Source organism: Perna viridis, chromosome 14, assembly GCF_037379345.1.
Source record: "Perna viridis isolate PV_CMFRI_1.1 ecotype Kerala chromosome 14, ASM3737934v1, whole genome shotgun sequence".
NCBI classification, from domain to species: domain Eukaryota; kingdom Metazoa; phylum Mollusca; class Bivalvia; order Mytilida; family Mytilidae; genus Perna; species Perna viridis.
In genome coordinates this window covers 16440707-16463703 of record NC_142458.1, presented here as the reverse complement: position 1 = coordinate 16463703, position 22997 = coordinate 16440707, and the positions used below count along the sequence as shown (strand labels likewise).

The 22997-nt window shown below is 31.3% G+C and overlaps 2 protein-coding genes across 4 annotated transcripts in view; one reads left to right on the top strand and one right to left on the bottom strand.

The window, feature by feature from the left end:
- Window positions 1-10355, bottom strand: part of LOC148598394 (uncharacterized) — a 28423-nt gene extending 18068 nt beyond the window's left edge. Inside the window, exons 1-4 of one of the 2 annotated variants that reach the window (XM_088560964.1) lie at window positions 10337-10355; window positions 8994-9038; window positions 4394-4555; window positions 606-2563 (exon numbers count right to left, since the gene is read on the bottom strand). In XM_088560964.1, coding sequence (XP_088417090.1) covers window positions 606-2563; window positions 4394-4555; window positions 8994-9027 — 2154 coding nt within the window. In that variant the 5' untranslated portion in view covers window positions 9028-9038; window positions 10337-10355. Of the gene's footprint in view, window positions 1-605; window positions 2564-4393; window positions 4556-5914; window positions 6010-8993; window positions 9039-10336 lie in introns of those variants that run through there. The other variant, XM_088560963.1, reaches the window with a different exon arrangement.
- LOC148598393 (sodium/potassium-transporting ATPase subunit beta-1-interacting protein 3-like) lies at window positions 6260-22599 on the top strand. 2 transcript variants are annotated; one of them, XM_088560966.1, is made up of 7 exons: window positions 6260-6459; window positions 8660-8797; window positions 9794-9874; window positions 10932-11144; window positions 12041-12101; window positions 15093-15131; window positions 17669-22599. In XM_088560966.1, exons 1-7 carry the CDS (start codon window positions 6388-6390, stop codon window positions 18055-18057), a joined length of 993 nt encoding a protein of 330 aa, XP_088417092.1. In that variant the 5' UTR covers window positions 6260-6387; the 3' UTR covers window positions 18058-22599. The 2 variants fall into 2 exon arrangements, with proteins under 2 accessions (XP_088417092.1, XP_088417093.1); XM_088560967.1 differs by lacking the exon at window positions 15093-15131.
- The last annotated feature ends 398 nt before the right edge of the window (window positions 22600-22997 follow it).

Below are 22997 nucleotides of genomic sequence, written 5' to 3'. Positions count from 1 at the left end.
ACAGTAAACAGACCCTTTTGTGTTAGCGCACCACAACATTTATTTATTTTTTTTTTACAGTAAACAGACCCTTTGTGTTAACTGTGGGATAGTTGATTAGCATGCATCAATTATGCTGAATATATATACACTTCAATAAGGAAAATTCATTTGTTCTACCCAAGCTGTAGCTCATGGAAGTATGTCATTGATTTAACATAAAATTAAAGGAGTATTGGCAAGTTTCACATCAGCTTAATTAAAAGTAGTCTACTCTTAAATAAATTAATTTGAGATAAATACTGTAATCTGATTGGTTAAAATAATTTTGTTAAATCTCAATGGATTAAAAAAAAAAATTTGACACACACCTATTCAGTTAAATTCAGAGCTACTTTTCTCATGTTTAAAGATAAAAGTATGTTTTAAAATTAATTTATAAGAATTGGCTATGATAAAAATTTTGTCTATTGAAAAATAACATAAATTTTCCATGTACATATTTTGTTCATTGCACTTTGCGCAATAAACAATATGCACATGGAAAATTTATGGTATTTTTTAATAGGCAAAATTTTTATCATAGCCAATTCTTAAGTAAATCATTTTTTTTTTCATTAACTTACCATATAGAGTAAATTTTCAGCATCATCTAACATCTCCCTGATCTGGAAGTCAGCCTTGTTAGTAATAGACATCTTATCATACTTCTGAGTCTCTTCCTCTTTACGTTTTTTATCTTCTTCTTTATGTTTTGCTTCCTCTTTCTTAATTCTTTCTGCCTCTCTCTTTTGTCTTTCTTCCTCTTGTCTCAATCTTGCTTCCTCTTGTTTTTGTCTTTCTTCTTTTTTCTTTTTCTCTGCCTCTTCTTGCTTCTTCCTCTCTTCTTCAGCTTTCTTTTTCAATTCCTGTTCTTTTTTCTTTTTCTCTTCTTCTTGTTTTATCTTTTCTTCTTCGGCTTTCTTTTTCAATTCCTGTTCTTTTTTCTTCTTTTCCTCTTCTTGTTTTTTCATCTCTTCTTCAGCTTTCTTTTTTAACTCTTGTTCTTTTTTCTTTCTTTCCTCTTCTTCGGCTTTCTTTTTCAATTCCTGTTCTTTTTTCTTCTTTTCCTCTTCTTGTTTTTTCATCTCTTCTTCAGCTTTCTTTTTTAACTCTTGTTCTTTTTTCTTTCTTTCCTCTTCGGCTTTCTTTTTCAATTCCTGTTCTTTTTTCTTTTTTAGCTCTTCTTGTTTTTTCATCTCTTCTTCAGCTTTCTTTTTTAACTCTTGTTCTTTTTTCTTTCTTTCCTCTTCCTCAGCTTTCTTTTTCAATTCCTGTTCTTTTTTCTTTTTTTCCTCTTCTTGTTTTTTCTTTTCTTCTTCAGCTTTCTTTTTCATTTCCTGTTCTTTTTTCTTTTTCTCTTCTTCTTGTCTTTTCTTTTCTTCTTCGGCTTTCTTTTTCAATTCCTGTTCTTTTTTCTTTCTTTCCTCTTCTTCAGCTTTCTTTTTCAATTCCTGTTCTTTCTTCTGTCTTTCCTCTTCTTCTGCTTTCTTTTTCATTTCCTGTTCTTTTTTCTTTTTTTCCTCTTCTTGTTTTTTCTTTTCTTCTTCAGCTTTCTTTTTCAATTCCTGTTCTTTTTTCTTTTTTTCCTCCTCTTGCTTTTTTTTCTCAGCTTCAAGCCTTTTTTGTTTCTCTTCCTGTTCTTTTTTCTCAGCTTCTTGTCTTTTTTTCTCTTCTTCAGCTTTCCTTTTCTCGTCTTCTTGCCTTTTCCTCTCAGCTTCAAGCCTCTTTTGTTCCTCCAGTTTTTGTTTTTTCTCCAATTCTTCTTTCTGTTTTCTTTCCTCCTCAAGTCTTTTCTGTTCTTCTTCCTGCTTTTTCTTGGCTTCGTCCTTACGTTTTTTCTCCTCTTCTAGTTTCCTTTTTTCTTCCTCTTGTCTTTTCTTCTCAGCTTCGCGTTGTTTTTGTTCTTCCTCTTTTTTCTTTTTCTCAGCTTCCTCTCTTTGCCTTCTTCCTGCTTCTTCAGCTTTTTTCTTTTCTTCCTCCTGCTTTCTCTTTTCTTCTTGCTTTCTTTTTTCTTCTTCCTTTCTTTTCTTCTCTTCTTCAAGTCGTTTCTTTTCTGCTTGCTTTTGATTTTCTGCTTCCTGGCGTTTTCTTTCTTCTTCTTTTTTCTTTTTTGCCTCCTCTTCCTTTTTTCTTGTTTCCTCTTCTTGTTTTTTCCTTTGTTCTTCCTCTTTGCGTCTTTGCTCCTCTTGCTTTCGTTTTTCCTCCTCTTTTCTTTTTTGTTCTTCTTCATTTCTTTTTCTCTTTTCTTCTTTGAGTTTCTTCTCTTTTTCTTCTTTCAATCTCTTCTCTTCAGCTTCTTTTTTCTTTCTTTCTTCCTCTTTTCTTTTAGTCTCCTCCTCTTGCCTTTTTCTTTCTTCTGTCTCTCTTTTCAATCTTTTTTCTTCATCACGTTTCCTTGCTTCCTCTTGTAGCTTTTCTTCTTGTCTTCTAGTTTCTTCTCTCACCAGTTTTTCTTTTTCATCCTTTTCATCCTGTTCACCCTTTAGTAAGGGCCTGATATTCTCTTCATATTGTTTTATGACTTCTCTTTTTACATTGTCCACTGAAATATAAACAATACCAATGATTGCATAACATGATAAAATTCAAAACATAATTAATATTAAAATTCATGTATTTCTATACATGGGTATTAATTTATTCACTCAACATTAAAACAGTTCTTAGAGTTCATTAAATTATCAAATTTTAGGCCATCATAAAAAACTCCTAGATTCTCATCCAACATTTCTCAAAACAGTTACATATTCCATAATCTTGGAAACAGTTAAATATCCCATAAACTTAAAAAAAGTTACATATTCCACAAACTTTGGAAATAGTAACATATTCCATAAATTTGGATATAGGTACAAATTCCATTAACTCGAAAATAGTTACATATTCTAGTAAGTTGGAAATAGTTACATATTCCATGATCTTGAAAATAGGTACAAATTCCATGAACTTGGAAATAGTTACAAATTCCATAAACTTGGAAATAGTTACATATTCCATAAACTTGGATATACTTACATTTGTACATACTCCATAAACTTGGATATAGTTACATTTGTACATATTCCATAAACTTGGATATACTTACATTTGTACATACTCCATAAACTTGGATATAGTTACATTTGTACATATTCCATAAACTTGGAAATAGTTACAAATTCCGTAAACTTGGATATAGTTACATTTGCACATATTCCATAAACTTGGATATAGTTACATTTGTACATATTCCATTAGGGGAGTTAAGGGGGCTTTTAAGCTTTTAAGCCCCCTTACCTGCACCTCTCCAAAATAATTATGATCCCCATAAAACTAAGCTGCAAGTGTCATAAGAAACCAATTAACACCCAATGGGCCATATACATATATCAGTTGAATTGTTTCGCTTAATATGTTACATCCCCTAATGTTTTGTAAACAGAAGGGCATGTTTCGATACCAGTTCCTTATTTAATAAGTGTTTTAATTAAGGGATTATTGAAAGATGAATGGCTGCAAACTAACAGAACTATATAGTGACTCATAAGTATTGTAACTTAATGTCAGCAGCATTATCATGTTTACAAAATGACAATACATTGGACCATGATCTGAACTGGAAAATGAAGCACTGATTTTACATTAAGCCTACCGGGTATTTATTTCAGTAACTTGATGGAGGTTTGCCTTATCAGACCCAAGATATATGGTTCTACTAGCATTCTTGGTTTTTAATAGAGTCGACATTTGCACTTGATTTGCATATAATAATTCACAAGATCAGTTCCATCCCCTAACTAAGGGGGCTTTTTACTATCCTTTCTGGTCTCGCATGGACATCGTATTTTGAATTAAGCAGTAGCAGATTCAGAAGGGGCGGTGGAGACTTTCTCACCTTGTTTTATTGGAAAAATTGATATTTTAGCACAAAATTATTTTGCACATATTTCATCAAAAAAAACTTTTGCATCTCTTTGCTCTGTAATTAGTTACGTTTAGGCTACCTGAATTGAAGTACTAGCTTTGCCCTTGTTAAAAGGTAAAAAAAGGTAAGAAAAAATCTGATTGAAAGAATGGTATATGGCCAGCTCAAAATTATGTTGGACTCAGGCTGGCAGATTGTAGCAGGCAATACACTTTTGGTGTAAACATGTCATTGGAGGTGTGCCACATTTCCTTTTTATTTGAAAAGTACAGTACAGGATATAATTAATTAACATCTTGACGAAAGGCAGTATATTGACCTATATGTTGGCCCAAAAAAAAAATATGTAGACTCTAGCTTAGCCATATAATCTAAGATGGCAACTTATTAGTTGATATATACTACCATATGACCCTCAGTATAATTAACTATTTGCTAATTATTGACTTAGATAAGGACATCACTTACATAATTCCAAGCTTTTGATTCTGTATTCATCATTACTATACATCACAGCCACTCCAGCAACTGCAGCACACAGAAAAATAAATGTAAACACCTTACAGCATCCAACTCCTTTCTTCTCTGCTTTCTTCCCTGAAGATTTCTCCTTGTCATTTTTTGTCGATCCTGCAAAAAAAAAATTATGTCATTCATTTTTGTGTTTATTTATTTTTGTACGTACTATTTTTAGTGACAGTTTGCATGTCCACGTGAAAATTAGTGAAAATTAATAGTTTACAGTTATTCTGATTTATGTCAATATTGTAAATTTAAAATTTATTGAGTATATTAATTATTGCACTTGCATCATTTATGTTAAAAAATGCAATTTGATTTTTTTCAATGCAGAAACATTAATTCTAATTCATTATTAGTTTTAACGTATTTTATTAAGTAATTTGCATATTTTAACATCAAACCAAAACAATAGAATGAAGCAAACAACAGCAAATTAATCACAGGATTCAGAAACAAGACATAAAGTCTTATATCGATCCATCTCCTGAAATCATGAATAATAATTGTATCATATTGCATACCTCAAGGAAGTAGTGCTCTAGTGCTCATAACATGCATTTGGTGAGTTTGGTGCAAAGTGAAGAGGTTGATATTTAATGCTCTATGTATTTACTCAGATCATAAGGAATTTTCAAAATTATTCAAAAAAAGTAACTGTGTAATTTAGGTTGTTAATTTGCAGCATTTGCTCCGTATCAAAAAGTTTTGAACCTTGGTAAACATTTCAATGTTATACTCATCAGACATCTCATCTGATCCAAATAGGAGAATATTTGAAGTCAGTTGATCAGGAAGTTGAAGGGCTGAGATATGTTGTTTCCTAAGCGATTGATATAATGGACATATGAGTAAGAAATGATTCTAAGATTCTATTTCGCTGCATTGGCATAATGTAGATGGAATCATGTTTTTGTCGAATAGATCTTTATTTAGCTCACTACACTAATACTAATTTAGAAGCATTATATTTATTACATTTTTTACATTTTAATATTTTAAAGCGTAAACCCTGTACAGGTCCGGATGTCAAAAGAATAGGCCTGCAGCAGAGCTAAGCTTGTCGTAAAAGGCAACTAAATAGTGCTCAGAAACCTAGCCGGGGACCAGGCGTTCTGCATACAGAGCAACTGTGTTATGTGCCCCCAGGTGGTGGAATGGGGTACCCCTGGCATGTAAATGCTGGGATTGTCAGGCTTTTATGTAGGATTTGACCTTTGCGTAATATGCAATAGTAATATATTGGTTATTTTATAACCTCATTTTCAAGATAGACAGACAGGTGTCTCGTGAGAAAAAAAGATACACGATGTTTCTGCCGACCTTCAAATTGAATACAACATACAAGACTGTCACTTAGTGTCAGTCTGTGAAATTTTTACAGTGGCAAATTCACAATCCATTATGCAATTAAAAAAGTGACAACAGCTACTGATAAATAACATAACTATAAACTAATGCACAGTATACCATTTTTGATGCCGCCGTGTTTCTTAGTACTGTTGGTGAAGACAGCCTTTTTCCCTGCCTTTCCCATATCTCTACTTTCAGTTTACAACGTGGACAAGGGCACCGGAAGCAGCTGTTTTTATTCATTTATTTCCGGTTCAAGATAAACAATAATATTTCTCACATATTCATACGCGAAATAGCCAGAATAATTAATGATATGAGAAAAGTTGCATAAAAATTCTAATATGCTTTCACACTTGGCTAAGATTTGAAATTTTCTCTTTCAATTTGTTAAATAGATTCAATCATACCAACCATTTAGTGGGAATCAATCGCAATTCTTGTGATTAGTTTTCTGTGAATTTATTTCCTAAATCAGTAAAAAGGTCCAGTGTTTGAGACAAAATAATGTGTCACCAACAAAATATTTCATCTTGATATTTAAAAATGTGAACCATATATACGAAGTAGTCAGTGAAATAGCAGGAGAAATGACATATCACGGAAAATGTGCCAACACGGCAATGTATACGGCCATGATGGTCGTTATTTTACTGCAATTTGTAAGTGTCAAAATGAGCCAAGCCCTATTTTCCTTTCCTTAAATTCTGTTAAGTTGACAAATTCGATGAAATATGCATGGTTTACGATTTTATAAACTGAAGTTTCTGTTATCCAACAACTTATTGGACTTCCAAACGAAGGAGATCAGCTTGCTCCTCTTTAATTTGTCTCTGTGTCATTTTTCAATAAGACTTAAGTTAATTAATATCATAGTGGTACTTCATACATGTATGTGAATTCGAATTTGTAGCAGAAGAAAATTAATGTATAATACTGGCAGTCTGGTCTGTTTGTATGGTTGAAGTGAGCTGTAATTCGCTATTGCAGTTTTAGATACCCTAATGTTAGGAAGATTAGGTCTCACAACTGTCTACTGGAAGTAGTAAAGTTGAAATACATGTACACATATAGAACAGAAATTCTTTGTACCAGTGAATACTTGTGTTTCATTACAGTTACTGAACTGACCCATGGAACTTACATTTTGTTTGTAGTTTCTGATCAGACTTTCATCTGTCAAACTGATTTACAAACCGGAGATTACTTCTGTTTGTCACTGTTGTATGGCCGCAGATTAGTTCATATGTTATTTTATTGAAAGATTTTTTTTTCATTTTTCCCTTTAACAATTACTTAATGATATAGAGTAGTACATTTTTTATTACTTTTCTTTTACATTTCCTTGTTTTAATAACATTGCAGAAATTCAAACTGAAATTAAAATACACAATATAGTATTACTCAAGTTTTAAGATTCATTCCAATGAAAATTCTTAAACTTGCAAGCTGATCAGTATTCAACCCATCAAAACTGAGATCAGGTCAGTCATAGGGTTTTGTAAACCTTGTCCTGTCTGGCAAGTAGCGCATGTAGCATGTCATTTGAGCATGTAATTCACATTTTTCTTGTCATGTGCAATAGACAACTTTAAATGGCAAACCCTATGTCATCAATCTGTCACATAGTTGCATTGATTGTTCAGGGACTGTACATACCATCAACCTGAGTTTTAATTTCTCAACTCTGCACAGTGGAGTCACATTTTCCTCCACCGAAGTAAAACTCGGATAAAATATCTTTCTTGATACTTTTTAATAATTTTTTTCTGTATAGAGCTGAAATGTTGATAAAATTCGAGAATCATTTAATATACTACAATCAACCAAAATTTTAATTTCTCCACTTTTCACAGTGGAGTCACCATTTTCCTCCACTGTTGCTCCACTACATGAAAACCAAGATTAAATAGCTTCACTCTGATACTTGTCATTTGCTTTTTCTGTATATTACTCAGCATCCTCCAAAGTCAGGGTTTCGAGTCCAACTTCGCTCCCTCAAACTCCTGACATCACTCATTCTTATTTGGCGGGTACCATACAGCCAATTCCAATTGTTTACTTTGGGTATGAAGCATCAGTGAAAATCAATTTAACATATAATGTTAATGGAAAGGTAAATGATAACACAAGATAATTATGAACAATCCAATATAATAACTGATAGTTGTAAGATGTTACAAATGACTCAATACAAGCAAAAATGATAACTATAGATTATGTTTCGAGTCTTTTTCGAAGAAAAATTTAGTCATTTTGTAAGTTATATCGAAGGGTTTCTGTTATGAGTGATATGATTGGATGTGGTAGAGACTGTGACTCCACTCAAAAAGTCTCCACTGTAAAGAGTGGAAAAATTCAAATTAGTATCAACAGTAGTGCACATGACGTCTTTCACAAATGTTTGTTAAAATGTGGCTATGACACTCACTTTCTTGATTTATTTTTTTTCCCATAATTTTCTATTCTCACAGTCATGGCGAAATTCGTTTAACTGTCAGACATGACTGGTACTTTTAGCCGCTGGTCCAGTAAAAATTTGTGTGATTTCCAGACCAGATGTCTGGTATGTTTTTTTTTTATTAGACACAACTCAACCGGCACTTCCAGTTTAAAGATGGTGTCCGAATCGAGGCAAATTTTTTCAGTCCGGCAGATAATTGTTTGATCCAGCTGATTTTGTTAGGTTGCTGGACCAAATGTCCGACAGGTTGAAAAATGATTTCGCCAGGTCTGTTCTCACTTTGTTTGAATGAATAAGATAATTATCAGAACAAAGGAAACAAATTGGAAAAAAAATATTGATAATATAATTTGTATGTTCATGTGCGTGCTAAACATATTTTTTTTGTTTTGTTTCAGTTGAGTACAGTAGAGCGACAAGTGTTTGATTTTCTGGGTTACATGTGGGCACCAATTATTGCCAACTTCTTTCAGCTCATTTGTGTGATCATTGGAGGGTTCGGAACTTATCAGTTCAGGTCAAAGTTTATCACAGTGGTAAGATGACTTTCATGAAGTTGTTGTATTGTTTATAAAAATGATTTTAATTTTTTTTTTTTTTAAAAAGAAGGCCTGCACATTTGTAAAGCATATTGTGGGATATTGAATTTACCTGTACTTAAACTCACCGTTAGCCAGTGAATTTCAATGTTGTGAACATATTGCCTTAGAATTTCAATTAAATGTGACTTACTTGAGCTACTGTTTCTTTTCCTGTTTCTCATCATTCACACTTCACCTTAAATCAAATGAAAGTTTAACAAGGTCTATCATAGGCTTAGAGAATAACAGGTTAACAGAATAACAGGAATTTGTTGTGGAGTAAAATTTTTTAGTGGTATGATCAGTGATACATTGTAACATAAAATTAATCAAATAGTTATCTGACACTGCTGTACTTACTTTGATAGAAAATGAAATGTTTAATAGATTCTTTTCTAAGGCCAAATAAAAAAAATTGTGTGGTTACAGTTGCTCAACCAACCTTAATTTTTATCACAGCCCCTAGGTAAAAACTGACAACCCTACCCACTTTGGGGAATATAGATTGTGTTTGGAACTCTTGACCGGATTTACAATAATGAACAACGATGGTTGTGTACTTGCTTTGAGCTGCAGCAATGAGACAACTGAAAGCCTTAAATTTACAGCATGTTGATGTTTAATTCCTGTTTGTGATGATTGTCTAGTGATCAGTTGTTATATTTAATGTTTTCATAGACCACTTACATATATGCATTCATCTTGCAGGATTTAGAGGTGTTTCAAGTCGTCCTTGTGAGTTATTTAAAAAAATTAATAATTTTCCATCTTACTGACCCTTTTTTTATTAAAAGAGGTCACCAGAACCACACATATTTTTTTTATTTGGCCTAATGTAGTTTCCATAATTTTACATACATTTCTGTACATGTGCATATATGTTTATACTATTACACATTTATATGTAGGAATATTTACACGTATATGTATAACTATAATTTCTTTTTTCAGTATTCCACATGGTCATTGATATGGTTAGGATGGAATGTGTTTGTTATTTGTTTATATTTAGAAGTTGGTGTTCTTAGTCGTGTAAGTATGTAATCTCTGAAAGGTAACATTTAGGTCAAAGGTCAAGGTTGTGTACATGTATGTGAATTGTTTTATTGAATCATATACATGTAGAAACAGTTTCACATTTTTTTTTAACTTATACTTTGGCTAGTTGCAAGCTACAAAGAGTCATTCATGGTAACCTTTAAAAATTACTTTTTTATACGTAATATGTACTTGTGCACATTTTTTACATTACTTACATGTGCATTTGTACATGTGTATTTACATTTACATGTATACATTAATTGTATAATTCAACTTAGATACATTTTTTGTAAGCAATACTTTTTAAATGTTGAACCACATGTGCTTGAATAATCCATGAACTTTGTTCAAAATCTAATTTGAACATTATAAAAGTTCTAGTGTCTCTGTTATCATGTACTGTGATCATGTATATGGAATTAAATCTATCGAATATGAAGAAAATTGACTTACAGCTGTACAGAACTTAGTCTTTCTCCTTGTATTTATTACTGTATGAGTTATTGATTTAAAGTAGTTAAGGATTGATTGCCACCTGTTTCAGTCTGTTAGTAACATGTGTCCTGTTCATATTCTAATCGTTTGTATGTATGTTTTTCGCAGTGTGATGCTTTAATGGACTATACATGTATTTGAATGATTTACATGTACATGTATTTGATTGATTTTGTAACCTATAGATTTTAGGCTGAATATTAGATTGATTTATATTTTGACTATTATCCTTCCTTTTATACCCCTTTTAACATGTGGGACAGACTGTGTAATTTCAATATACATATGTACCACCTTCATTCCATCTGTTCAAATTTCTATGCAATTATCAACTACCAATGGATGAATTCATTCAAATTTTGTACATGTATTTGTATCCTTATATAGATGGGATGGGGCATATACAGGAGTACTGTCAGCAATTTTTGATGACTGCTGTTTGATATTAACTTTCTTCCTGTTTCAAAGGATTGCCGTACAAATGGCAATATACTTGCAATCAGCTGGGTAGCATGACAATACATACAACTATACTATTTTTTTTTTTTTTTAGAATAAAGACTTGTATATATTGAACATTGGTACTAAGAACAAGAGTTGGTGGTTAGAGCATGGTATAGGTTGTCGGATCACTAACACATCCTGGTTAGATGCTACACCGACTGATTCCAGTCGGCCGATACCACCAGAGGACGTAGTCGAGGGCTGCCTTCTGGATTACTACTACGTAGAAGTTATTCATGCTGGTGTTCAGTGCTTGTTAGCTGTAAGTTTATAACAACTTTGTTATGCTCATGAGCATACAAATGCTTATTGTCATAAATTTCTTAGCTTCATTGAACAAAAATTGCCTGAAAAGAAAAGTTCTCCTCCCTTCATCAAAGAGACCAAGCTCTATTGTAATAAAATCAGTAGATGAAGTTAAAATGATAAATACCCTTGGCTATTACAGTGCAGTTATGTCTAGTTTCAAAATTTAACATGTATGTGCCAGTAAATGTATCAAGATAAAAAAAGATATTTGTAAAGGCAAATATTAATAATATAAAGATGCTTATTGGTGTACTGAAATGAGATAAAATTTACACAAAAATTGTGCATTGTTCCCATCATATATAATCTGTAAACCTTCTCTGTTTTTGTTAATTTATCATACATACATTTTATATGATACACTATAATTAACTATAAGTAGCCTCAGAATTATGAATTAAACATTTCACATAAAACAAATGCATTGATTTTGGTAGAATAAATAAAAAACTCTATTTGAGCAACCAAAATGCCTTAACAGTATATAACACCCTGGCTCTGCCTAATTTCCTACCTTTATCATGTTTATCATACATTATCATAGCATCACTATCTGGGGGGCGCTAGTGGGGAAGAAATGAAATAAACACATTGTATGATAATTAAGATAGCTTAAACATGATTAGGATTGCAGTATAAAGGCAATAATAGTATATTGGCTAGAAATAAGAACATTATACGAATTCGGCACAAATTGGAAATAATGCTCTTCAAGGCCTTGCATTATACCCCAATTCTAAGCCTCATCCATATATATACAAGTCAGTACACTGTTATTGTCTACTATGTGAATGTGCATTTTGTTTGAAATTTTCATTTCAAATTTCCTATTTTGGATTTTATTTTCAGTTAATTGGTTTTGTGATATCCTGTGTCAATATATATTTCTATGGTGATGAAGAGGAAAGCTGTAAGTACTATACACGTAGCACATACATTCGTCCAACTGTGCCATATTTACCTGTCAAAAAAGTACGGGAAAAGTGTAGACAAAGAGTGGATGTTAGAAATTCCTATATTGAGTACCAACAAAATTGTCAAAATTCTGTTTACATACCGGTACAATGTGAAGATGATGATCATGATTACGATGAAGTCCCAGATGTTGACCCCCGTTTGTCTTCTTATGTCTCATTTTATGGTAGTCAGGATTTGGAAAACTGAATGATAAATTTATGTATGAGGACAAGATATTCTGAAAGGTGTGTGTTGATGTTGGCTTCTTGTTGTTGTCTCCCCTTACCTCACTTCCTGCTTTAATCCATCTCAACTCATCCGTTATTTTTGCTAACTACCGTTGTTTTTTAATTTAGGAAGAGAATTATAACTAAAACATCTATCAAAATGAATAATTATTGGTGTAAGGGTTCATTTTTTCTCAAATTTTGTTGCATCCATTCTTTTTCTAATATTTGGTGTTGTGCTATCTTTCATCAATTGTTTTCTTTTCAGCACTTATAGAGATGAATTACTGGTCTTCCTGACTCTTTGAAAAAGTGTAATTCAATTTCTAATTAGTGCCCAGTTTCTTAAACTGTTTGCTTCAGCATTTCTTCAAGTCTGAATGGCAATCAGACACTTTTCTTTACGTTAATGTACATGTAGTTTGATCAGGGCTGTTCCATTTAAAGATATGAGGTACCCGGGGTTTGACCTAGCACCCAACCATATACAAAAAATAAAAGTGCCTACCCCCGCCCCTCATGTTTTACTGATACAGCCCTTATCAAGAATGTTACATGTGGTTATATTTTAAAGTGATAACATTTAGAGAAATCTCAATTTGACAGAAAAATTGATCATGATGTTATATAAAACTTACTTAAATCTTCATTGCGGAATATGCCGTACAAGGACACAGCAGCCAGTATAACTGAATATTTTGCTAGGCCAGCACTGTTTTTGCGGAATATTCCCATAAAATTGAACTTCAGAAATAACATGTTTGTTTATCATCTCATGGACCAAGTTTTGTAATGTGACTGCGACATCATCAACCTTAATTAATGATTTAATTGTTAAATTTTGGTACTAGTATTAGATTTTAAGGAATGACTGTTACATTTTTTCTGTCTTTTTGAAACAACCTCTATGACTGTGATGCTCACTTGAAAATATCCTGCTACACAAGGCATAAAAAATATAAGTTATTTCTGTAAATATTTAGTGCAAAATATTCAATATTTACAGTTGAGTCCCTAGTGTGAAAGTTTAAAGCTTATTTCCTGCCTAATTTATTAACATAAGCAAATATTAAAGTAATAATTTTTCATCTTGTTTGTAGTTGAGTACATACGAAATTTTGATAATGATTTTGAGACATGGACATTGTCATCATACGATGACTCTGTTGCTCGATCTCATTATCGTTTACAACCAATGTTTATATAGGTAAAACTGTTTACAGTTATGTTATAGTTAGTTTATGGAGGTAGACCTAGGATAAGGGACATAACTCTTGATATCAGTGATATGTTTGTATCATATTCAATTTCACCAAAGCTTATCATGCTTTCATTTGAAACAGAATGAAATCAATCCAAATTACTTTGATGCTTACATGAGATTGATAAGAAATGCTGAATACAAACGTTGCAGTGATTTATAAGAGTTGTGTCCCTTACCCTAGGTCTTCCTCCTTAAAGTACATATATTAATGTAATTTGGTACATGTGCTATCAGTGCTACAGATACATGCACATATATGTTACTAAGAATTTCTGTAAGTTCTTCTTCAAATTTGGTAAAAGAAAAGTGTTATCAAATTTCTAGTGAGATTATTTGTACATTTGCTGGTTAGAATGCATTCATGACCCCATAGATCTTTTCATTTTATTTATCTTTTTAAATGTAACGCCATTTTGTTTTAATGAAATGTTAATACCGAGACTGATCTTAATGTTCCATGGTTGTTGCCATGATATGATCCTAGTCGCTGATACAGCATTAAAATAAAGAAATGAACTAATCAGTCATTTTTACAGAAATAACAAATTTGCAGACACTTGTTTGATGGGATACTTTTTTATTAGGGTAAAATTAGGAGCTTTCCATTTCTTTATATGTATCTCTGACAATACCTATTGTGCATTTGCCTGGGCCAATTATTTACTACATAACAACTTCATGTCTTTTATCTAATAGCATTATCATTTATAATTATGTAAATATTGGCTTTTAAAAATACCTGCTTTTCAACAGATTTTCCCTCAAGGAAATCTTTGTTACAGTGTTATGTGAAAGTCAATATTGATGACCATGTTACATGTATCTTTCACTGTAAATGATCTTTATCATGAATACATTTTATTGATACGTGTATGTGTACCAAAACATTGTTTATTTGTTTTTTACTTTGGTACTGGTCTCAATATTTGTTTCTATTCAGATATCTTTTATAAATTTCTATCTTAAAGGATGTTTGCCTAAAGATTCTAAAGGAAACAAAATGACATTCATTTGGTATTAAGGGAAGATGGAAGATAATGAAATATTGTGGTCGTGATGATAAATATCAGAATTAAAGCATTTTAAAGATCTTGATCCTCAGATTTGCATCACATCCAGGCTTTCTTTTTAATGCAAATGTATGTGAGGAAAGTTAATCTGGTGATTTCTCAGGTAATTCTGCATTCAGATTTTTGGAGTGAAAAAAGGGCAATAACAAAAAATAAAAAATTTAGAAAAACACTAAAAAATAAAACTTGACTTGTATTTAATTACACATTAAAACAGCAAAGCATTGTATTCAAGTATGTTTTATGAACAAGATTTAGGGGTAAACATGGTCATCTAATCGGCATTTACTAGTGGTTAAAGTGGGATCATGAAAAAACAAGCAGACATCCTTGATTGCTGAATTTAGTTGAAAAATTATTTATTTTCTGAATTTGAAATACAGATTCCAGGAATGGTCTTCTTATACTGAGAAGAAAACAATGTAAATATATTAGGTTAATGTATTACACTGGGTTTGATGTGTTACTCACAGTGAATCTAAATGTGTTGATTGTATGTGGTATTAGTGATAGAGTGTAGTCAAAAAGTCATATGGACCTTAAAACCCCTCCCCCTTTTTTGTGCTGATAATTGACTTTCTGCTAAAGAATGCATTCACTCCCAAAATATTGAATTTCAATATTAAATCATTATATTTAAACCCTTAGCTTCTCCTATTAAATTAAGTTTTAGGAAAACTTGATGTTACATGTAGTTACATAATTGATATTAGAATTAGGAAGAAAAAATGTATTATATTAGAAGTTTTAGAATTGGTTTGTTTGTTTATTAGTTTAATTTTGTTTGTTGGGTTTTTTTTGTTTTGTTGCTTTGTTAAAGGTATTGGATTTGTGGCTTGGATCTGTCTCGGTTACACCTCACACATTTAGAATGGAATCGTTTCCATTTTATTAAGAAGGCTCCTCATCATTAAATCAGGTCCACTGGAACCTGTCTAAACCAGACACTTTTTAAACTTCCTTTATATCAACTAAAATGCATTTTGAACCTTGATAAACCAAACACCTGTCGAAAGGAGGTAGACCTGGGGTAAGGGACATAACTCTTGAAGTCAGTGATATGTTTGCAACACATTCAATTTTACCAAAGCTTATAAAGCTTTCATTTGAAATAGAATGTACTTTGATGCTTGAATAGATCAGGTTGATATAAAATGCTTTAGACAAATGTTCTAATGATATGTAAGAGTTATATCCCTTACCTTAGGTCTACATCTTTAAACAAATTTTTAAAGTTCAAAAGGGGTTTAGTTTAGACAGTTCTCATTTTATTTATAAGTGAATGATGCAAAATTGAAAAAAAGCATCTTATTATTGGTATTTCTTTTAACAAAAATGTTGACATGGACATCAAGAATAGTGTTATACATTTTCTAGATTTCTTTCTGCTTAATTTTATCCAGATCATAGAATACCAATGGTTAAAAAGTCCATAAGATGTAAGAGATTGGAGGGTTTAAGTTGTTATCTAAAAGCAAATTATCTGCACTTGTTCTTTTCAGGTTGCTGCACTTATAAGCCCAGGTGCTTGAGTTCAAGAGTTTTAAACCCAAAAATTGCAAAAATTGTACCAAATTGTTGTTTTAATGATTTTCTTTATATTTTACAATGTTCTATCCATGCTAAGTAAAATGAGAAAAATTGTTAAAACAACATTTTAGTAAAACTTTTGGCAATTTTATGAATCTAACTCATGAAATAAACCCCATGTGCTTAAAGGCATGTCTCTCTAATTTTAATTCCAATTGGAAAAGCATTTTTATTACAGCATATACATGAACGTTTAGTGTAATAAGTTTGGTTGATCAAATAACAAACACCTGATGAACTTCCTTATTCGTGGAATGGACAATTGAGAAGGAAATTTCAGTTCAGTAGATATTAAAAGAAAGTTGTCTCCCTTTCAATATGTCATATCAACAACTTAGGTGATTGTCACTGGGAAGACCAATTGTATTCTCTGAACATCGTTGTTGTATGGGAAGAAACTTCATGTTTTTCCGTTGGTTCCTATTTTCACTTTCATTGCTTGCAGAAATTTCAGAAATTGATAGTACTCACTGTATGTTTTGGTTGTTAATAGTATTGACTATTGCAGTAAAAAGACCTTTATTGACATTTTTGAATAAGTTTTTATTTGCCTTCAAAACATTGAGGTCTCTGTCACCATAACACAATAACACTGAATTGGGATTGCACTTGTTTAAGCTAACAATGCAATGTATTGATGGAAGCTAACACTTGTATTTCATTTATGTGAAAAGGTTTTTTGAAAAGAAATATTTTATGTACATGTATGTTTCTAAATGGTTTTTTTTTTAATTTACATTCATACTTCATGCTTGTGTAAATAAAATATATGCTTTATTTGTTTGAAGTCAATTGAATAATTTTTAAAAATTAAACATTGTAGTGCTTCAGAAAATGAACATTAGAATGAATTATAATAGAAATAATATTTTAGAAAGATATTTTTTGAAATACTGCTGAGTTATATTTGAAATGATTTGTTTAAAAAAAATAATTGAATTTAAAACTAGCATGTATTGTATGTGTTCAGAATTTGATCATAACAGTTTTCTATCTCTGAATTAAATCTTACAATTTGGAAGCAGAGTCCCGGAATTTGACTGATTTTTGTTTATTTTCTAATTTAATGACTTATTTAGTATGTCTCAAGTATTTTTAATAAACTTAATTTCATAGATTTTATCAGGAGTGGCTCCAGGTAGGCGTAATGGGTGTACACCCCCTTTTTTTCAAAGCACAAAAAAAACTATTGTAATCTGCTAAATATCGTATTGAATTGTTGCAATTTATCACAATCATTTATTATCATAAATTGGTTTCCTTTTATACTGATTCTCGTAATTACGCCACTCTTCATAAAATCCTGGATCCACTCCTGTTTATGTCTAGATTTTTATGGCTATATTGGATGTACTTTTGTCTGTTTCAGCCTCTAATGCCAATGATGAGTTAGAATTTGTGAAGATGTATCAACAGCCTTCAAGGCCTGGCTATCAGATAGATAATCAAACTTTCGAAACTGAAAATGAAACAGTTGTAACAAATAATGACTACCCCACATTTGATCGACCGCCAAGTTACGAGACGAGCATGAGAAATCAGGCCAATCGTAACACGGAACAAAATATTTACACATACGGTGCAGATAGACAAAGTGTAAGAAGTGTACGTAGCACACGAAGCACAAGAAGCAAAGCAAGTAACAAATCAAAGAATACAAATCGCCAAACATCCACAGAGAGAAGGGAGGAACTCCCATGGGTACAAATTACACCCTCTCCAAGCAGTTATGAATCTCCATTTAGGCATTACCCTTAAGATGCCTGATTGCATTCTCACCGTGTGTATATTGTAAACATGGATCTTATGTGATGTTGTACAGTTATAGTTAAAACATGTACATGATGTAGTGTTCAATTTGTCAGAAAAAAATAAGGCACAAAATGTTGAAACTATTTCCAGTAGTGAAATAGATTTTAATATGCCTGTAAATTTATGCCATAGAATTGAAACATTAGGCAAGTAAGGACTTAAGGCATTTGTTTAAGCTTAATTAAGTTTCGATTTGCATAATTTTAGATTTTTCAGAACCTGGTTCATTTATATATTGTTTGATTAAGACAAGTTTCATTGCATTTTAAATGTAAATGTGGTTAGTTAGCTAAATGTATGAGATCAAAGTTACGAGAGTAAAACAAGATGATTAGTTGTAGCAATATGATAGATATTTTACAATATTTGAACTTGCTCCAATTGTGTTGATTTTGTATGTTAAAATACATTTATATATTGGTGAACATAGTTGTTTTCCCTTATATGGTATTAGTATGATGATAGAAAACATTATACTTAGGTAGTTATTGTGTTATTCATGCTTCTTTTTTTTTCTTTTTTTTTTTCTTCTTTTTTTTTTATTGTGTTGGCTGCATAAAGTTTAAAATTTATTCTTACATCTTTAAGACATCTTCATACTACTACCATACTGTCCTGTCATTATGTTGAAGGTTGTTGACTATCAAGTTCTGTTATGAAAAAAATGAAAGTACACATGTTACTTTATGGATAGAAATATTTTTAATAAAATAAGCTTTTTATAAGATCTCATACTGGAAAAAACCTAAATTTGCAGTTGTACAATTATAGGTTAATTGGTATTACTTTTGTTTATAAAGTTGAAAACATGTACATGTAGCAAAAAGGTATGCAAAGCAAATTTGACTTTTATGTATTTACATGTATGGTACTTCCTGGCACTACCATACATGTACTTTGTTGCTAGTACATGTACATTGTATTTGTATAATATACTGTAAAGTATTTGTTGGTATAAAATTTGATGATTTTGAAGCAAAAAAGTAGATGAAAATTTTGCCCATTCACCTTTTAGTGATGCTAAGTGATGCATTATTAAAGTACTTACTCTCAAAATAAGTATTTCAAAGAGTAATCAAAGGAACCAAGGTTATAGCAGGAATCAAAAGAATGTAATCCAGGGACAAAGACCGGACCTGGAAAACAGACATACACAACAAAGAACATAAAGTAACTAAAATCATACATACAAAGTAACAAAAGCAAATGAGCAACTCGGACTCCACTAAAAACTGGGAGTATGGACCAGAATTTATTTTGGGGTTTATAGACAGACATCTAAAGTATGCCAATATAGGCACACTGCAAAAATGACCGACTGTACACAGTATGTATCGGTCTAAGATGCTCAACATCCAATTCTATAACACTATGTGATCATTTAATTAATGATTATCTTTTACTATTCATTATTTAAGTTTTTTTATGGTGCCATGGTTTATTTAGTTGATTACAAATGTGTAGATTAATCTGTAATGTATAATTTACTCACATCATTTTGGTAATGTATTGAGACATTTAGTGTAAGTTTTAATTCTATAACTTTATGTGGCTAACATTGTGTGGACCCTTTTGAACAAAGTAAGTTTCATCATGTGAACAAATCTTGAAATCCTTAATTTATAACTTGAGTGAGTAGAATGTACATGTGTCCTTTATCCGGGAGATGTGTAATTGGAACAATTAATTCAGTGTCTAGTGTTAATGCCAAAATTTAATGCTATGGCCAAAAAAAATTGCCTTGTTTCCTGCTACCAGCAAGAGTAGGGTAGATAGCTAGGGATTTTTTTTTTTTTTTTTTTTTGCAGTAACATTTTACATTGACTTTATGGGGAAAAAATGGTCATAAAATATATAGGGTAGGTATAGTAGCAGGAAACCGACATATTATTTTTTAGCCCAAGAATGAAGGCAACTTAATTTTTTTATTTTGCAAAAAAAATCCCATTTGATGTTTCTACATAAAATTTTTCATCAATAAATTTTCTTATTGATGGTTTACATTGGTAAAATTATTGTTATTATGTTATGACCTTTGAACTAGAAAGAGAGAATGTTATTGAATATTTTATGTGATGTAAGGGGACCATGTGATTTAAAAAATGCAATTTTGTTAAATGAATTATATTGTACCATTTGATTGTTTGCATCAAGGTTGTGCACTACATATTTTATTTATTTTTTTGGATTGACTGTTATATGTTTGCGTATAGCAGTTGTACTAGGACAAAAACTGTCACATGATCCTCTTGCCATACATGCAGTTGTTACTCTCAATGAAATTCTATTCTCTGATAACTTGGATAAATGACAGTATTGCATATACCCTGTCATACTGAATGAATTACCAAAGTGGTAAAGAGTTATTCGCTTTTTGCTGCAGAAGTAGATATTAAATTTGAAGTAATTCAGAATTCGATTTGTGGGTAGACTATAGATTTTTTTAAATTTTGGTAATATATGCTCTACTTACATGTGAATTTGAAATTGTTTTTAGTCTGAGCCCTACATGGACTAAATTGTGTAAATTTTTAAACAAATGATTTGAAGAAAAAGACAATAAATGTTCAGTTAAAACTATTTTTTGAATATAAAATATGTCATATTTATAGAATCCTACTGGTAAAGTACTATTAGTTTTTTTGCTTACTTCATATACATTTAGTGTTAAAAAATTTTAGAAAGGGTTGACATCATATATTTAAAGTTACCATTTATGGATACTTTAGGCTGACTGAAATAATTTCTTGTTTCTCAGTTCTCCCCTCATTGCTTTTATACATACACTGTACCACATTGTCCATTTGTCATTCCCTCATCTCCCAAGTTTCATCCCTCAGATGTATGTTTTTGTTTGCTGTGAACTATGAAAAACACCCTTATTACTTTTTGGAGGCAATAAATGTAATTTATATTGCCTCTCTTGCTGCCTATAAATTCTCATTAAAAAGTATCCTGAGAACCAAGAAATTGTTTTTCATGGCCTAAAATATTACATCAGATGATTATCACATGATAATCTCATGATTTTATCTCAAAATGCTGCAATATGATTAGAAGATATATAAACTGCCATCATTACAGCTGTTTCTGTACATTATAGATCACATAACATTTCTATTTATTGATGCACTTGTATTTAAACTTTTATCAAAAGCTTGAACTAGTCCCACCATACTTCATGTAGAGAATATCACTGTTTGAAATATACATTGTTTACATTACATTTTGCCATTTGGTTATTGCATTTTCTGTTAGAGGGTATCCATTAGCATTTTTTTCGTGTTTTTTGGGGCTAATTATTTGGATGTAATACTTAAGAGACCCAGGCATATCCTATGATTGGGGCAGCACAGAGTGAAATTATAATCTATCATTGTTTTGTTCCAATTTATATTAAACTCATTGTTATGTTAGAAAGAGCATGGATTTCTCCTTTGGTAGCAGATGGTGATGGCTTTGGATATCTGTTCCCTGAGAAATCATCTAAATTATGAACAGAGCAAAGAGTTATTTCCCTTTATTTTAAATATGTTAAGTTTGTAGCACTTTCTATGTAATTTATTTTATTTTTACATTTTATGTGGATGGCAAACCAACAATCATTTTTAAGAAATGGTGAGTTAGTGATCTCTGATGGATGAAAAGTATTGGAAACAAAATGAAACATGTGCCACCCCCCCCCCCTCGCACACACACACCCCACTGCCTGGGTCTACCTAAACATAATGAACTTAAAAGTCGGATAATTTTTTAAATGTCCTTAACTGTTTAAGTTATTAAAAGGAGGATATGAGTCGCCTGTAAAATAGAATAGATATTTATAGAAACAAAATTGTAAGTCTGAATTTTATGATTGGTCACATGACACTGGGTTGTTATTTTGAGACTATTTGTAAATGGAATATAGAACATGATAGTTGAAAATATAGTGTATTGAACCTCAGCCGAATTTTCCATGCATTGTACTGAATCATACTAACATCTGTATTAGGTTAACATGTACATAAATATATATTGGAATTTAGGTGTTAAACATGAAAAAAGTTTTCACAGAAGTTTTAAAAAGCTTGGCAAAGTTCAAGTAAAATACGTTTTTTTTTTTCTCCAGGGGTATTAAATCAGGAAAGAACAAAAAACAAACTTTTTTTAATATGGCCTCACTTCTTGCATTCCTATTTAACAAACATTTTCTGACATAACTTTAAATAGTAATACATGTTACTCACTTTTTCTATGTTCTTATTATGTCATGAAACAAAATATCCCTGTGTAGATTGTCCATGTATTGTTGAATATTCATGAAATGTAGATTGCCCGTGTATTGTTGAATATTCATGAAATATTGAGTGTCACAACATTAATTGTTCTATATTGAATCATTTTATTTTGTTCAAATGACTAAAGATATGTTTTATCAGATGTTTTTTATTGTTAAATAATTATTGTACATTATATTGAATTGACAAAATAAATTTGTTAATTAAATTTTTTTTTGTTCCTTCATTTCATATCTTAACATTTGGCTACAAATACTATCTACATTTTTTTAGTGTATTTGTGGAGAAATTATACTGGACAGTAACACCTCAAACATTGTTGTCAGTATTTTGGTGTTGTTTTTATTATTTGTATTTTTATGGGTTTTTTTAAAGGGGGGGGGGGGTTTAAACAGAAATCTCCATCACCGTCGTCCATTTTGTGGATAGGACCTCTGTTCCTCTGTCCACATATCCCTAAGCACAACACAAGACTGCTTGACACGATTTTTATGAAATTTTGAAATAATGTAGCAACACAGTATTTTCAACGAGATTAGAAAGTCGGAGAACTAGAAAATTCTATAATGTACAACTGTGAAGGAAATCAAGGGGCCTAGGATACGA